The sequence below is a fragment of the Temnothorax americanus genome, unplaced genomic scaffold (genome assembly GCF_048541705.1).
Source record: "Temnothorax americanus isolate GAGA-0224 unplaced genomic scaffold, ASM4854170v1 Scaffold17, whole genome shotgun sequence".
Classification (NCBI taxonomy): domain Eukaryota; kingdom Metazoa; phylum Arthropoda; class Insecta; order Hymenoptera; family Formicidae; genus Temnothorax; species Temnothorax americanus.
Genome location: NW_027509307.1, coordinates 3,357,044 through 3,375,789, shown reverse-complemented (window position 1 = coordinate 3,375,789; position 18,746 = coordinate 3,357,044). Strand labels below are relative to the sequence as shown.

At 36.8% G+C, this 18,746-nt stretch overlaps 2 protein-coding genes across 5 annotated transcripts in view; one reads left to right on the top strand and one right to left on the bottom strand.

Moving 5' to 3' along the window:
- The window catches only part of LOC143895906 (BRISC complex subunit FAM175B), a 29,512-nt gene that overhangs the window by 5,312 nt on the left and 5,454 nt on the right, over positions 1 to 18,746 (top strand). The gene's annotated exons all lie outside the window — the stretch shown is intronic.
- On the bottom strand, positions 281 to 17,970 carry Hex-a (Hexokinase A). 3 transcript variants are annotated; one of them, XM_077403390.1, is made up of 7 exons: positions 17,821 to 17,970; positions 4,360 to 4,522; positions 3,430 to 3,785; positions 3,159 to 3,258; positions 2,381 to 2,735; positions 1,819 to 2,089; positions 281 to 1,261 (listed from the first exon to the last, which is right to left on the bottom strand). In XM_077403390.1, the coding sequence occupies exons 1-7, from the start codon at positions 17,875 to 17,877 to the stop codon at positions 1,184 to 1,186; spliced, it is 1,380 nt and encodes a 459-aa protein (XP_077259516.1). In that variant the 5' UTR covers positions 17,878 to 17,970; the 3' UTR covers positions 281 to 1,183. The 3 variants fall into 3 exon arrangements, with proteins under 3 accessions (XP_077259516.1, XP_077259515.1, XP_077259517.1); XM_077403389.1 differs by lacking the exon at positions 17,821 to 17,970 and adding an exon at positions 15,618 to 15,930; XM_077403391.1 differs by lacking the exon at positions 17,821 to 17,970 and adding an exon at positions 7,903 to 8,217.

The window sequence follows — 18,746 nt, the reverse complement described above, 5'->3', positions numbered from 1 at the left end:
GTTTTGCGTATTGTTGCGCAGCTATGTTTTAAGATAAAATTCTATTTAAATTCATTTGCAGTTGATTGAATAATATGATGTCGCGCGGTCTATAGTATTTTTTTTCTCCTTGAAATTTAATTTTTCATACGTGTGCTATCTTCGACCGATAGCTATAAAGCCAACTCGATATATACGTTGAGATCGTTTTTGAGAGAAAATTTGAAGCAAAAATATTCGGTGAGATTCAAGGACGTATCGTGTAATAAAATGAAAGGACTAACTGAAACAGTACGGAATATCGATGGAAAACTTTGTTTATTCTCGAATCTTAATTTCTTGCCGTTTCATCGCTATGATCTATTTATCGATTTAATTCGTTTACACTCATCTCAATATTTTTATTAACAATCAACAATTGACAACACGGCCACTCGACATTTTTTCTTGCCGGTTCAATATATCCGACAATTTTCTCATTTTTATTGAAATACATCTAACGCTCTCTCTCTCTCACTCTCGCTCTCTCTCGCTAATATTTCTTCGCAGAATTACGGGCTAATTAACCGCTCACGCTAACGAATCGATAATGCGAATCATTAATGAATCACGCTAATTAGCGATCGTCGTACTGGACCGCCGCAGGAAGGATGTCTATTATACATCCTTGATTTTCCGGTTTCTCGCAAGAACATTAACTAAGTAATCACCGTCCTCTAATCTGCTAAGTTATTGTTTTTGTGCTCTATGTACAAGAAATATTCATCGCGCAATATTTTTTTTATTTTTATTCTGTTCATCTCCTTTAAACTGCACTCTCAAAACAAGGCAGGAAACACGCGTGCCATTGCGTATTAAGCCAATGCGCTTTAAAATCTTTTTTTTTTTATTATAATATAAAAAACGGACCCGTAATCTATATCTCTTCGACATTTGAATACGTCTATGGGTCGTCTTTCTAACTTTGAAGAAGCCTCAAAAGATCTAAAAAACGGTCTTAAAAGAAGGAAGAGAAGACGGAGCGTAAAAAGTGCAGCTAAAACGAACACAAGAAAGATCTCTAAATTTCTTTCCCCGTACTCGGTTCGCTCTCACTCGTTCCTCATTCACTCACTCGATCAGTTTTCTCATACCGTCGTTCGATTTTATAGTACATATGTAATTGAATTGAATTGCAGCTAGCTCGCTACCGACAATCGCGTCTTCACCGCTTCTGCGCCGCCACTGCGGCGACCAATGCGGCGCCACGGCCGCTACCGTCTTCCGAGAGCATCAAGTCGAACTGCAACAAACAAGTTGATTGAATCGGTGCATAGAAAAAAAAGAGAATATTCTTTATCGGACAATATCTTTAGTTTTAATGTGGAAATCTTGAAATGAGATTGCGTTAAACGAAGAAAACTTGCTTGAACAAAGTCATTTTACATACATAGTTCAACCAAAAACTAATGTAATATTGAAATTTAAGATTATCAAATTCTTATAAAAAGATTAGAGATTGCTGCATATATACGAAACAACACGAACGCGTTAATTTGAATATAATAAGTTCTGATTTGACTTCGTTTTTTTTTCTGTGGGAATAAATAATAAATATTATTCTAAATAATATTCTGTTCGTCGGATAGCGTTATTTCACACTCGTTATTTCATCCGAAAAGGTTTGTTTCCTTGAACAAACGCAATTTCCGTTATATACTCCTGATTAGTTTCTGGCTTAAAATGTTGTGCTCCAATTTTGCTTCATCTAACGTTTTGGATGTGTTGCATGTAAGATCAAGAGTACTATGGTATTGTAATCGTAATACTCTTCCATTTTCTGCATTATCGTTCTCTCACCTTGTAGTTCTGCAGCTCGCTGATCTTCGCCTTCATGAGATCGTGGAAGTGCGGGTGGAATCGGTACACCGACCCGTCGATACCCACCGTGATGTTATTCTCTCCTATTTTGTTCAGCAACGCCGCTATCCCCGCGCTCGACAGATGCGCTGCTCTCCTCGACACAAGCGAGCATACGTATCTCACATTCTCGCAATCCTGATCGGTCACATTCCGCATTCCCAGCTCGGCCAATATTTCCCGGCAATTCGTGTACCTTCCCTTCGGATCGCTGAAATACAGATGCAATATTTTAATAAACGTCAACTCGATCCTTTTCCCGCTAATTTTCAATCACACGGGATGAGAATTTTTGACAATTTTTGTCTTTTTTTCTAATGTAATTATCGATAAGTGATGTTTTTATATGATTAATTTTATTCGACAAGCAAACACGCGAACGAATTAAGAATCACGGCTCCATGGCGTACATAATCCATCCGTATAATAGCTTTTACTTTTAGGAGACTGGAGAGATCTTTAACTATATGTACGCGATTAAAATAAATCGATCGAAACTTACTTTTCGATCTCGGAGACATATTTCGTGAAGAATTTGCCGCGATTTCTGAGATCGGGCGAGCATTTGCCGCCGAAGAGAAGACCGGCGTTCACCAGTTTCTCGAGAACCAGCCTCGCCAGTTCACCCATATACATTCCCGAGATCATTTTCTCAAACAGCTGCTTGGTAGGGTTGATGGAGTTCTCGTCTATGGCACGATCGAACTCGGTTGTCACGAAGTCTAGCGTGCCACGTTCGCCAAACGCACCCCATTCTGTGTTGATGAGCATGTGAGGCTTGTGCTCGGCATAGTTGCCTGGAATCGCGCACTCCACGTTCTGTGTCTTTTCGACGTAGCAGGCGTTGCTTCCAGTACCTGCGATTGCGCGAGAACTTTATTCATTTCAAATAAATTGTGAAAAAGAGAAACTTTATATATAATGTATTTAATATTCGAGAGGATAGAACTAGCGATAAAATTTACGCCGAGAGTTTAATTATATTCGGCAATATTATTACTTTATTACGCGATCTAGCATTAAATTTTGCAAATTTATTTGAGTTTGAATCAAGGGGCAAGGGGTTTGAACCGCTGAGGGCATTTCGTCGAGGCATTGCTAGGAATTACTAGGAATTAATGGACCCCGCATAAGGCCCATGAATGCCGCCCAATGTCCACTAATTCCTAGTAATTCCTAGCAATGCCTCGATGAAATGCCCTCAGCCATTTTACCCCTCGGTTTGAATATAATATTTTATTGTACGTGAAATTCCTTAATAAAAATAAATGTATACGTACCGACGATTAAGCCGATTCGACAGTTTCGATTCTTCCAAGCGCATGACATTAAAGTGCCGGTGGTGTCATTTAAGATTGCGCACACGTCGATTTTAACGTCCTGTGAGAAACATGGAATAATTATATTCGGGCCGTTTAATTTAACCTTGTATAATATAAATATTAATATTTTCAAACGTCTCTTACAACAATCGAGAATAACAATTGTAGAATAACAAAAGAGTTAGATTTGAAAAAAAAGAGTTAGATTCACTCATAATGTCGCACTTACTTTTCTTCTACTAATCGCGTCTTCGAGAAGGCCAACGACATCCTCCCCGATCACGCCACTACAATCGAAACCCTTGGTCCACCTCACCAGGTGGCCCTGTGTCAACCCGTATTGGGTCAGGGGGAAGCTGAAGGTGAAGCCTAACGGTAGCACCTCGTTCTGCATGTTCAGGTCCTTTACGAACAATGCCAAACACTGAGCGATATGGTCGAACAGCTGTTTACCGGTTCCGAGCATCAAACTTTGGGGTATCGCGTAGATCTTGCTTTTCATATCGAAGTTCTGACCATCCAGCGTGATCAGCAACACTCTAAAATTTGTACCGCCCAAGTCGAGCGCCAGGAAGTTGCCCTTCTCTAAGAAGAAAAATTAGTAACCGTTAATTTACATTTTCTTTCAAGACCTGAACAATTTTTTTTCAATTCTTCTTTATCGATATTTGATATTTCTCTATTTCTCAAATAATTTTTTAGTTTTCATATTAACTATCTCAATAAGTTTGAACAAAATGAAATAATTTAATCAATTTTTGATATATATTTTTGTATGTTTAAGCTAGAGAAATAATAATAAAACACAATCTTGCACGGTTCAATGAATTCTATCTTTCTATGATCTATCTTTTTTTTTTCAGAATCTAATCGTTCTATAAGCTTGTAAAGAGATACGCCTCATTCCGGCTTACATGCCGATAATCATCGCGATTTCAATAAAGATAATATCACTGTCATAAATAAATCTTAATACTAAAGTACAATTACATGCACGCTTGCTGAAGTTTATTTACATCCCATTTTTACACGAAGATTTTGGGCAACATGAATTACGCTCTATTTTTTCTAAATTCCACATATTTTTCTCGCGACACTATTAAAATTATTTCAAAGTGCACCGTGATTTACGGTCGTTGCCGCATGTTTTTTCATTTACCGGTGCCGTTCGGCAGATCTTGCACATAGGTAGTGAAGCACTTGACGATCGCGTCCTCGTGGGTCTCCTTCGACAGGCCCCTGTTGATCTCGTAGGTGAGCTTCTGCATGACCAGCCGGAGCTGGTCATCGGATAGGACGAGGTCCTTGCAGGCATCTCGTATCTGCGAACGGAGAAACGAACGATGAGACTCGTTATCGATCCGCGCGCGGCGGTGTTATTGGGTGACCTTGAGTCGTCCTTAGGCACCACGCGCGCCGCGCAACGCGGCCGCCGCCGAACATCGCGAGCATTGCATAACGCTCTCGCTCTTACTCCGATGCGCATATAATATCGGGAAAGACTTCGAACGCGAAAAACGATCGGTCTTTTCCCCGTTGACCCCCGACCCCCGACATCAAACGTCAGCGAGAAGTTCAATTCCCGGACCAACTCCGAATCGTGCTTTCTATGAATTTTAGGAGCGATTGTGTTAAACTGCGCGTTAACCATTTATAGAAAAAAAATTACGATTCTCTAATTCTTGGATAGGAAATATTTCTCATGTCTCTATACGTTAAAATTTTTTTTTTTACAATAATCTGACGTTTCTTTATAAATTCCTCATTGTTTCGCGAAAGTTTCAATGCTCGATGTAAAAAAAAAATAATAATAAGAGAACTTGATCTTTTAAGTGCATTTTAATGTAGCACACTCAAGAACAAGCTTTCTTATTTTTCTTTACCGCTGCGAGCATTAAGGCTTGATGTTTTCGAGAAACTATGAGGAATTTATAAATGAGAGGACGTGTATTTAAGCATATGCTAAAGTGTACGTTAAAAAAAAGGAATATATGGGGATGTGAAAAGTGAAAAGTAACTTGTTTAAACGCTACGATTTCTCTGCGAATATTGTTTTGTTATAATTCAGTAAATGATGGGTAAAAGTAGAAGATATATTTAACTGGACGGAAGAGGACACTTGAAACGATTGAAAGATATCATATTTCCCGCCAATTTTGTACGTTCTTTCTCCCACCGAGACCGTAATGAAACATCGATTTCTGACGTCACCGACACACCCGCCCGGCGACCAATAGAATTCATCACGAATGGATAACATAGTAGAATATGCGATAGCAGTCACGCACCGCATGCAAAAGTACGTCGGTTAATACACACGTGGCAGAACGTGTCGGAGGTTTAGATTCGCACTCTTTTCGTCATTAATCAATTCGTTTACAACTCATCGCGCGATATAATGCGTGTCACAAGTTCCGAACGAAAATAGAATGTATGATTGCAAAATATAATGCGAAATATAAAGCGTTTGATAATTTGTGCGATAAATATATTTAAATATATATTTTTAAATACATATTCTATTAATTTATAAATATATATTTATAAATTAATAAGAAATGTATTGGACATACTTATGTATTATCTATGTGTTATTATCCACATGTTATTACGAAATTTGATTAAATCGCGTCGAATTAAGTACACGATTGAAGACGTCTCAGAGAATAAAGTACAACGGTCAGAGTTTCTCTCGATATAATACCGATTTGCATTCGCACTTACCGTTTAGTCTCGTTTACGTAGGTAATTGCATGATTCAACTACTTTCAAAGCTGCTCGCCAAAAAAGCGAAGAAAATAAATAAATCGCGCATTGGAATTGCGAACTCGTCTGACATCACTGATACACGCAGCTATTTAACCCTTAACTACGTTCCATTCTTATCCTCCAGCCTATCTAGCCTGATTCCATCATCTATTTCCCACTTCATAACACATGTGTATTATGTAATTTTTTTTACTTGTTATTTCTCCTTGAAAATGAATAGCGACGCATCGTGCCGATCAAACGAGAAAAGGCAACATATCAGTTAATTTTTAATTGGATCATGCGTCAGATAATATTTCTGTGCAATACCAAATTATATCAGTCTCGTTCTTCCAGTTAATGGAATTCTGTTTGTTTATTGCAGCAACAGCCACTAAATCATTTGCCTATTTTCTTATTACTCGCCAACGTTACAGTATGTGATATACGAGACGATTCTCAGCGAATATGATTTAATGATTCCGTTATTACGCTGTTGACATTTGAGAGAGACGTGCGTTTCTTACGCGAAATCAATTATATCACACAGCATCCTTTCGCGCACATGCGATTGTAGCTGTCGGTTAATAAATTTTCGTTTTCTTGAAACTTTTATTATTTATATATTTTCATATCTATATTTCTGCTTTTGTAGAAAATTTATGAAGTGCGATAACGGATCCATTGTACAATAATGATTCCATGGAAAATTTTGAAGTTATACATTGTTTCATCACGCGGTACAAGTGATGTCATTCAATTTTTAATTGCCTCAATTAAGCTCAATTTCTCAAGTCACTTATTATGATATCGGAAGTATCTGTTCATTTCGTTTGACTTTTTAGAAATATAAACAATATGTAAGGAGTCTGACTCTAAAAATCTTCGTAAAATTTTTCAATCTTTTAACAATATAATTATAGAATCACCACGATATCCATTGGTCATCGTATAATCTCTTAGTACCATTTGAATTCTTTTAGAACTCGTTTTTTTTCTATCGAGCTTTCATTTTCCGGTATTAGTTTTTTTCTGATTTTTTAATCCTTTTAATCTATTCGGTTATCTCTAATATCATTTCTAACACTTTATAAATTATGTAATAAAAATTTGAAAAAAAGTCGATTTATCATTCGACATAATCACACACAGACATTTTTCTTCCATCGCTATAAATTTTCATTCGGCGACTCTTCGAATATTTAATATTTAAATAATTTTAGTATTTTTTTATTTGACTACCACACTTTTAATTATAATTGAGACAAAATTGAGAATTATTTTACTATTAATTCATTATTGTACTTTATATTTTTTTAATTTCTTTCCCTCAAGACTTGAATTTTTTGTGCATCCTGCTATATATACATATATATAGGTCGGTGACCCATTCCTCTAATCTTGTCCTTTGAACTCTTGCCTCTCACACTATTTTAATGCATACACAAATAATCAATAAATTACTTTGGTCCTGCCATAACCATAAATATCGCTTTCCCATCTCTTTTTTCCTCTTTTCTCCACCTTTTAATGTTCTCTCCGACCTTGCTTTCTAACCTTGGCTCCAATTTTACAATCTATCCTGTCCTCGACATCCCTAATCTTCTCTCGATACATTCCAAGTGCAGGTGACTCGAAGAAATGCATGATAAAAATCCAATTTTAAATTAAATCTGGTTCAACTGTCATGGAAATTATAGGGCCACTAAACAAATATACAACATAATATTACGCCAATTATTTATGTGATGAAATACCTGCGATGATTTCACCTTCGTTTTTTTTTTTTTTTTTTTTTTTAACTGACCTGAGTCTTAACGTTTAATTTACCGAGCTTTCCTCAAACGTCTTCTAATCCAAGTGTACACAATGCCACAACAAACAGACATACACAGAGACACGGACACACATATTTTGCTCCTTCTAATCATCCATTACTCGATCACTAGCTCACCTCCTGCTTGATCAAGTCATCGCACGATAACGTGGACGTCTTCATGGCCCTCCCAACCTCGCACTCGGTAGCACAGCCCTCGAGCAGCTTCGTGATTGCTGACTTGAACGATCAGCGATAGGAGAAAAAACGTAAATTGAACGCACGTCGATTTTTTTTCTCTTTCCTACGTATTTTTTCGACCGCGTCGTCGATGTGGTCGACGGACTTAGCTCAACTAGGAAGTAAAGTTTCTGATTCCTGATGAATATACGAGTTACAAGCTGTCCCTTTGAACTTTGTATCGCGACTGGCTGGAACGACGCGGCCGACGGCGCCTGTCCGTCCGTTCCCCGCGAGCGCGATTCTCTTGGAGGGAATGGAACTGTGTGTTCGTAGTGGGGTGAAAGGAGGCCATGGAGGAGGCAATGATACCAGTGATGAACTTGGTTCTTCGATTCACCCGCGATTTTACCCAGCTAGTTACCAAAAGATTTGTCCTTTTTCTACGAAGACATTTAACGGAATATTCTATTATTATATTGGATTATATTACGTGTGAAAAAAATTGAATTCCTGAAAGATTTAGTTTTATGTGACACTCGTACATTTAAAGTGTGTGTGTGTGTGTGTAGGTATATAAAACTCTCGATTATTATCTTTTGATTTTTGATTTTGTTATATTTTATCCTTTTTGATTTTGGTTATCTTTAGATATTATCGCATTTTATATTTTGAGTACCACTTTATGAGAGATTGTATGAATACTATAAACATGACAATTTGTGTGATTAATCCAATTAGTGAGGTAATCAAGTGTAAATATCTACATGTACTTAAAACTCATTACCATCGAAATTTTTTGCGCACAAATATTTGAAAAATTATAATTTTATTGAAAAAAGCTGTTTATCCATAGAACTTATTTTGTCGGAATTAAAATTGAGATAACGCGCTTTATTTTCTTTCTTTTTCAGTTACTTAATTAATTTTAAGATTACTCAATTTATTTTGAATTTAATAAATAATTGTCTTTTAACGCATTGAAGATTAAATTAAATAGAAAATTTAATAATACTTAATATTTTTATTCTTTTTATTTCTATTTTAATAGTATGAAGATTTTTAGTTAAATATCGTAAAACGTGAGTTCAACCAGTTTCTAATGTAATGAGCCGGCACTGCGGCCAATCGGTTAGTGGTGGAAGAAGTGCGTGGGGTGGCAATAGATAGCAGCGAAAGAGGGGTGACTTTCCCCTCGCATGCATTCGCTGTTAAGGTGGAGGCTCGTCCTCAAGGGCAAATGGATCAAACGTTTCCTGAAGCGGGTATTTCCCGTACTTATCACTGTCTGAACTGTCTGACCAACCAATAATTAATTTTATTTTCGTTAATTACTCAAGTATACGATAAAGTATACCGTTTCCTTCCTTCGAGTCGCCTTTAATCCTCAACATGATTTCTTTTAGATACTCTGTACTCTGTGGAAAATAATTTTAACGAGATTTGAAAAATTGTATTACTAATTTTATCGTTGAACATATTAGTCAATAAAATATTATGATTAAATTTGGAGGAAGTAATTTAATATCTATTTTAAATAAAAAAGTTACTAAAATTGAATATTGTTTGCACAAACCGCTCTAAAATTTTCTTTTATAGCAATTTTACAGCGGCTTATATATAAAATTCTATTTTATTAATCTATATCATTCTTATATGAATGAAAATAAAGAAACATTTATGGATGAATTCAAGTGAGTACCATCAGATGGCAGAGCTGTATTGATCGTTAATTAATTAATTAATACTAGAAAATTTGTAGAAGATCGATTGCATCACATCGTGATGAAATCCATCGCTCCAGACGGAGTATTTAAAGGGTGATGCAACATTCTAGCGGGTTTGAACATGTGGGAGCGAAAGTCTGGTCGCGATTGGTCGACCTACGGGGGCTCGCCCGTTCAATCCCTCGCTGGTGACGTCACCGCACGTCTCTCCTTAAAGAAACGAAAATGTGCTGCTACTGTACAAACTGCTTCGCTCTCTCTAGCTCTCTCTATATTTTTTTTCAGTGAATTTCTTTAAACAATTATCTCAGAGACTTTTTTTGTTCAGTGTATATCTTGTTAATTTAACGATTCTCTCTCTCTCTCTCTCTCTCTCTTTCTCTCTCTCTCTCTCTTTCTCTTCATGATTTTTCCTTTCCTTTTGCATTTTTAATGGCGTAAAAAATTATACGCCTGACGTAAATATAAACTAGACAATAAACGATGAAATTACATGATATATTACAAATATAATATTTAGCTGCATTTTGTGGTTTTTAATTCAGAATTGTTTTCATTTTGGCGAATTTTAAGCGTCGTGTGAATCAATCGTTAAAAATCTGATGCAATTAAGCACGCAGCGTCGTGCAGTTATCTGTAAATCTGCAAAAGAGATTACCTCATACTAAGACATTGAGCCTTATTAAACTTTATGTCTCTCTGAACTGTCAATAAACCGAGCAATAAACATAAGCCGGATAAGCCACGATCGATAAGATAGCGTTCGTCTTATTGCAATTTAGTTTCGATATCTTATTACTTATGGAGAAGCATTGAACGAAGAATAAATATAACAAAAGTGCAATATTTTCTTTTGCATTGTAAATTGTAAATCTAACGAATACGAGAATATCTGTAGAAAAGGAAACTAGAAACTACAATTAAATAATTTTTATAATCACGTATAATTTTGACTCATTCGTTTTTTACGGAGAAAAAAGTTCTTTTTTTAAATACCGATTGTCTTCGTTTTATAAAATGTCACGCAGATATCTATTTTAATAATGAGTACGAAATAAATCTTTCTCGATATGTTATTATTTGTTAAATCGTTCAACTACTTATACAAATAGTTCCTTATCTTTTCTGAGTTATCTTCCGATATTATCAAATTCTTGATAACAATTTCCGTTCTAATGTCTATTTCTACCAATGCAGATGATTAACTTTAATCTCAGTTTAATTTACCTTTTATCTTTTCTCAGTTCCAAGAGTTAGAAAAAGATAAAAGGTAAGTTAAATCCAGATTGAAATCAATTTGCAATGATAGAAATGGACGTAACAGGAATAATGGCTCTGACATTGCGAGCACGGTGCGTTGTGTATATTTACAATTGGCCCGAGACACTACTCTTGATATATGCTTCCTTGATATGAAAAAACTAACGAAAAATTTAACCATTAGTATCCAGATGGAGAGTAAACGACGCAGGTTTACGTCTCGTGTTAAGATACGAATTCTCTTCCAGAAAAATAATTTTTGTGTATATATTTCGCTCCTTTTTTTCCAATTATACATTACGACACAGCGTAAAATCCCAGATCTCTTATTTTAGTGAGAAAGGTCGGAGAGAGCAGCTCTCTTGTCCGAAAAAATCAGATTTTGTCCAAATATCGAGCCAGACGGGGATTTTTTTTCTTTTCAATGAACTCGTTATCAACTGACGTTGATAACCCTGTCAGAGTTGTAATATTGATAATCGTCTTATCGATGACTTCGCGCGGCACAAGTTAAACAACGATTCCCGATTATATCGTTCATCCGGCGGATTTGCGTATCAACACGGATTTTTCGTTCCTCGATAAATGCCGAAACATTATTCGTGTGAACGACGAGGTTCGCGCATAAAAATCTCTTTTTTTTTTCTTTTATCGACGACGATCAAAGTCCGTGTGTTTAGATAAGATTGTCTTTAGGCCTCCAATAATATTTTGTTAGGGTTATCATAACACATACGTTCTTTGACTGCGCGATATATAATGCATTCGCTTCTGTAACGTAGTAAAGATGATAAACGGTACTTAATCATTCTCGATATATTTATTACGCAAATATTATGTCTAGCGAAGAAACTGCGGTTAATGTTCGCCGTCGGCTATGCATATGGCGGGAAACGTTGAAAGGATGTCCACAGTAGTTTTGGCACATATTTTAGGCGTGTCTCTCTCTCTCTTTCTCTCTTTCTTTCCCTCCGTCTTTGCCGCGTACGAGAAAAGTGCGTACGTTCGAATGTTCACGTACGCACCTCGCGCTCACGTGCGTGATTCCGAGTTATCCGTGCCTTGAAAGTCGAGAGGTTTCAAACTTCTAAGCTACTGCTCTTAAAGATAGTAACGATTTAAGTTAAAAGACTTCCGGCATTTGTTTTTTTAATTAACATATTATCTTATCGCGTATTTTTTACAACGTTACACCCCACTTCAAATTCATGAAGAGGAACGTATACGAGTTTCCTAATTTGTGTTCGGGTTTCCGGGAATTCAGTGCAACCTGAGAAGTCGCAGCATTTTTCGCGAAAAACACAACAAAAAGATTTATTTTACGAACGAATCATATCACCTCGTACACGCGATACTTGGTTATCGCGAGACACTTGCGAGAGTGTGTCGGAAAAACTTTTTTGAAGTCCCACATTTTACATGCAACGACCCAATCCTTTAGATAACAGCCTCGAGTTACTTAGCCTTGCGGCCGAGTGCGTCGTACCTAATGCGACAAGAATACGTTTTACAATTGTATATAAATACGATCAAAGTAAGTGGAGACATGCAGATAGGATTCAGCGAACGCTTCGAACGTCGCGTGAAACAGAATCGTCGCGATGTTACGTAATAGCCGTGCACGATGTGGTTACAGTCAGTTTCTATGAACTGTGCATGGTAATATAATACGTGATATACGGCGACCAATGGTCGATGCAGATAATAGAAGCATCTCGGTTAGTCACATGAACGCATAAGGATTTAATTTTTTTAGACCCCAATCTTTTTTTTGCGCTCGTGATTGAGAAAAAGAAGCACGGGCAAGCTGGCGAAGTGTGCGTCTATCGCGTGAGAAATCTTGACGAATGTCGAACAAAATTGAATATATACGACTACTTATAGTTTACAATGGGATGCTTACAACAAATTCTGGACTTGAGAAGGGCTTATCTTCAACAGAAGAAGATAATTGAAAGAAATTGCCAAAGAAAGTAGAAAAAAATTACTCCCAAAAGAGAATATCTGTATTCAAGGGAAAAAATAATAAGCAAGATGAAGAAAAAACACGAAAAATTATAATATTTGACCAATAAAAAAACTTTCATATAAGTCATATCTTAAGAGATAAGTATGTACATCTGAAAAGCGCTGCTGAATGATCGAAAGATATCGAATTGATGATATAATTTTTGTTTATAAATGATTTACGATTCTACAATAAATGATTCTCATTATTTTCTGAAGCTTGTTGGGTCCACGCAATAAGATGCGTAATTAAAATACAAAAAAAATAAGTAAAAAATGCCGCGATAAACTTACGATTTATTACGCAAGAAGAAACGTATAGAGATGATATATTAAGAATACAAAATTCCTGAAAATTCGCTTCCAAAAACTAACTTCTTCTCAGGCGAGGAGAAAAAATTGTAATGCAGTGCCGTTACAATGCGACAAACCGCGAGAACTTTTTTCCATGCTTTAAGAAGCTCTTTAACAGAACAGAATGAGATAACACTTGTATCGCGTTATTAATATTCAACGTCGGTGACGTCACGCGAGCACGTCAAACGCGCTATTATTAATTTAGCGACGTATTGACCACTCATCAATAACGTATTTCTCAATTAGAAATTACGCGTCACGCTAAATATTACGTAAACATACAAAATACTTTTTGTACTTGTAATCCTAGTAATCTCAGTGGCATATTCATCTATTGAAACGCGTCCGGTGACAAAAACAGGTGGAAAAGTAGCTTACTCGCACACTCTTCCTCTTTCGCTAACAGCACAAATTTTTTCCTAATGAGTCACTCGTATATCACGTTTCTTAGAAAATATGAACTTTAGACATCTCAATTAAGAGTTTTAAATTGGCATCGAGTCGGAGCGTTTGAGATCCTTTATACAAGTTCTTTATACAAAGTAATAATATATTAATGTGCGACCGATTATGAGGATGGACTCAGCATATCATTTTCAAACAAATTAATTATCTATATTCGACCCATATTGACCCTCATTTCAAGCAATAATTTAGGTAATTTTTGATTAAATAAAACACGCATTACTTAAATTAAAACAATTCAATAACGTTTTTTTATCGAAATAAGAAGACATTTTAATATCTATTTCTTTCAAGTGAAAAAGTTATTTAGACGAAACAAGCTGTTTTTGTCACGTCCTATATAAAAATAGAGAATTTTTTGAATAATATGAATCTCCTGATTTATTACGTTCCTATAAATTTAATTTATAGAATTTAATTGAAATGTAATATTTTTATAAATTTAATTTAGAAAGTCGCAAACATTTAGGAATCAAAATATTATAGGAGGATCATATTACTATCTTTAATATTTATTATCTGCTAATATTTTCTATTACCCTCTTTCTCTTTTTCTCTCTTTTCCTACAATTTTATACTTTTAGAATCTATTAATTCGATATAAACTAATTATAATAGAATATAAAAAGATTAGATTGCCTGGTTAGACACTTCCGGGGTGCACATTTCCACTTCGTTGCTCTTGCAACAAGGTCTTCGAATGAGTACCGTAACTGGCTGGAATCATTGTGCCAAGATTGTACTAGCTTGATTGATATAATTTCTTACATAAGCAAATGTATCTCCGATAAGAAATCTCTAATTATATTATTTGCAGTTATCAAATTATTTTAATCAAATCAATTACATGCTTTTTTTCGACATGTTTATTATCAGTGAAGTTTTAATTTATCTTCAATTATTTTACGCAACATATTGCACGTCTTTAATCCGCGCATTTAGTCAAAATGTACGAATGCTTCCTTCATAACCTGATACGATAATGATTATTCATTAGCGATTGTTATGAAAATTACCAAGTTTGCTCCGGGCATATATCCGTGTTCCATATGTGTGTTCGCAACAAATAAATACCTTCCTTTAAAAATATAAATTATTCTTGAGAAAGGTCAGAAACGAAATATTGTATGATGGACATCACACAATGACATGTGCTGAGAACATACGGTTATTTTCAAAATGAACATGTTACTCTCGGAAATCGATAATAATCCAGACAAAAAAGAGAAATATGATAATTTATATTTCTTTATTCGTTTACTTCGTGTATTTTTTAAGATTTCCTTAAAATATATATCTTGGAAACATATCTTAAAAATTTTCAATTGTCTTGTTTGAAATATCTTTAAAAACATAGAACTAAGTAAGAAGCACTTAACTAAATCTGCTCTCAAGAAAATATACATTTTTTTTTAAATTAATATTTTAATATATAAAATGTGTGTGAATATAATCACATATAACAAAATCACATATACAAGTATTGAAATAATAACGCTGTGTATGGATTTTTTCATATGAAACATATTATATAATAAAACTAGACCAGAGTTACACTAATTAAGAATGATTTCTTTAATTAAATTCGCAATGAAGTCTTCACAAGGAAAGAATCCAAATACACAATAAACATGCGGAAAATTGAATTACGACTAATAAGACGCGTCAAATGCATTTCTAACAAACTAACGATACGACTATTGTTTTCTTTCATTTTGGCAATTAAATTCATACTAATAAGACAAAGTTGTGCGATAGAAATCAAAAGTATCTAAGTATCAGGAATAAAGACGCCCGCGCGAATAGCGATGTATTTTCCCCACGTGAAATCCTACGCAAAAGAAACGTACAAATTACCTCGTCTGTCGGATTTAGACACGCGTCCGGATCTCGAAGTGACGTTCCCGAGTCCCTGTTCTCGTATCTCCGTACATCCGGTTCGTACGACATTTCCTTCTTGCTGTAACACTTGCATATCCTGCTGAATAACGACCTGTTCTTCGTCTTCATTTCGTCAGTTCGCCCTTGACCTTGACCCTGACCTTGAATTTGATCCTGGCCTCGACCCCGACCCTGATCTCTCTCTCACACTTGCCTAGCAAAACGGCAATTTCGATACTGGTACTTGGCCAACGACTGCTGCCCGATTATTAACTGCCCGAGAACAATATCGAGAGACATCTGACCTTAACAAACTCCGGCGAAATAATTTTATCCGACGCGTTTTTAGCGCCATCTGAAGGTGTTCGTTTTTCGAAATGGTAACGCGCATGAGAATTGAAAATCGATCGTGTAGTGGCGTCAGCCGAAATCAGCCTCGTATCGCCGAGATTTCAACAATTTCTGAGAAGGAAACGAAACGTGACGCTGAATCAGTAGAGAAGACAGAACAATTCAAGGGGATTAGAAGGGGGAAAGGATATGAAATGAGAGGATCAGGGAGGCTGGGATGTCGCATCTCTATAATGGCGCGCGATAGCTCTGGAATAGTGGACCCCTCGCGAAAATCGCGATGCGACATCCTCTGTATTTTTCGCCAAAGAATTAATGAATTTGTTAGGTGCGAGTAGTCCATAGCCGATATCTATATATAACTATTGAAAAAAGTTTGACGGCTCCAATTACCCGACCTTGAAACATATCGGGAGGAAGATTCGAACACCCCGCCATTTCGCTTCCCGCAGGATCGTTCTACGCCTGAGCGGGCCGTTAACCTTAACGTAACTTCCTGGACACGAGATTCAAACATTGTCACAGGATTTCGCATTAATTTCAGAAATAAATTTCAGATATCTCTTGTCCGTCATATATAAATGTTCGGAATATTAGAGAGATAGATCAAATATTCTCTTTTTGAGAGAAGCTTCTATTTTCTCACGTTAGAAATATCTACAGAACGGTATAGCGGCAGAAAAAATAGAGGTAGAACAGGCTGATTTTCAGTCAGCAAGGGGAACGTATAGGGTAAACTCGGGTAAAGCCCCTTGCACAATAGGCGATAGCGATAGCGATAGCGACAGCGACAAGGTTGCCGACAAAGCTATACCTTTTTCGGCAACTTTGTCGCTGTCGCTATCGCTATCGCTATCGCCTATTGTGCAAGGGGCTTAAGATGGCTATACCGGAAAGATGGCCAACCCATGTTTATTCGATGTTTCATGGGGAGCTCGATATGAAATAAGAACATAAGTTGGCCATCTTTTCTGTATGGCTATCTTACTCTCTAAATTTCTTGGAGTGGGAATACTGCCACTCCAGTGAGATTTCAAAAGAGTGAAATCTCACTGGAGTGGCAGTATTCCCACTCCAAGAAATTTAGAGAGTACCCGAGTTTATTCTACAGGTTTGTGCGACGTCATGTATCGAAGACAAATAAAACGTCGTGCCTCCAAACAAGCTCATAAATTGTCATATCTTTATTGTGCCAATAAACTAGTTTAAAAATAGGAAGCACTTAGCTTATTTAGCGTTCTAGCACTCTTTTTGTTATACGTAGATAGAGAAAATGTTTGCGAATCGATTTCCAGGGAGGATTTGATCCGTCGGTATCGGTTCGCGACTTTAATTCATCTTTTTTCATCCTGCCGACAGTCTTTCATCGCGACACGCGCAATAACGAGCCGCTGTATGGCGGTCTATATATCGTAAGTAACAAAAATAAAAATGTTATGTAAAATACTCGTGAATACGATTAAAATTTATGATAAATGATATAATATCATGCCTGTGTTGATTGCGATTTTGTTTTCGAATTAGATAACGAAATCGCGTGGTTTCGATAATCTCCCTTCCGGGGATCAACCGGAGCACGACGGAAATCGCGATACGATCTACAAATTTAGTTATAGATCTCGTTTTGCATTACGAGATATCGGACATTTTCCCACGTCGTAAATCATACGAGGATCACGTGCTTCTCGCTGATGTGTCACATCGAGGGTTATTCGGGTCCTTCCACGGGGGTATGTTGAGGAATGAGTAGTTTTGCCCAAAAAACTTGCGGTACTTACGCAACGAGGGTCAAGGATGCCGTGAAAGGAGGGAGGGATCACCGACTCACCGATTGGTCAATGTGCTCCCATTTCTCCCGGACATAGTCGCAAACTTGTTCGGTCATTGTTCGCGAAACAAAACCAAAAAAAAAAAGAAGAAGAAGAAGAAGAAACAGTAAGGACACGCGAGCGAGATATAATAAAAATCGATTGGAGGTCGTGATTAGCGTCAAGCAATCACGACACACTCGGGAACACTGTGGGCTTACATCATGTGCAGCCGATGTTTGCGGCTGCAAATATAGCCAAGCTTCATCCTCGTACGTATACGTGTCTCTCGTACGTCGTTGTGCTGGTTCTGTAGATACGCCTTGATCGCGTGCGCGATTTTCGCGCGATGTATTTTCGGCACAGCCCAAAGTGTATATAGAGATGGAGATGAATATCTCAGATATAGGCTCGCAACCTGCTCCAATCGGGTTGTTGTCCAACTCCTCGCGACTATCTCGAGACGCGAGAGCGATACCGCGACATGAATATTGATAGGGGATTAATGAATATTAACACTGGAGGTAAATCCGTAGACACGTGTATCGTTCCGACGCAGCCTCCGTTACCGGTCCGAAGACCGTGTGACGTCGTGACTCATACATTCCAAAACTCAATCACGCGGGGGAACAAAGGTCTTAGTTCAAGAATGCAACAAATAGTTTCAGAGATCATCCACGGATCCGCGGATCCAAGGTCTGGGTAAATATGGAGAACGGAAGTTTACCTTCGACATACGCGCACTCATGAATATTCTGAATCAACTCCCGGACTTCGCGAAGTTTGAGAGCTATTTATTCTGCAAACCTGCGACCGATCTGAATGAACTGTTGTCGTTATCTCGAAAGGAATGTTAAAAGATGTACATATTTATCGATATTTCGATCTTAGGAAGAACCGAATTTTTCACGAATAATATTTCGAATTCTGAAAACCAAGTGAGAAC

Excerpts from the sequence above, each read along its gene's own strand:
- Hex-a (XM_077403389.1), bottom strand. The coding sequence starts at position 15,770 with ATGAAGACGAAGAACAGGTCGTTATTCAGCAGGATATGCAAGTGTTAC. Across the intron at positions 4,523-15,617 it reads GTCTAAATCCGACAGACGAG|ATACGAGATGCCTGCAAGGA; the intron begins GTAATTTGTACG and ends CTCCGTTCGCAG. Across the intron at positions 3,786-4,359 it reads AGATCTGCCGAACGGCACCG|AGAAGGGCAACTTCCTGGCG; the intron begins GTAAATGAAAAA and ends TTTTCTTCTTAG.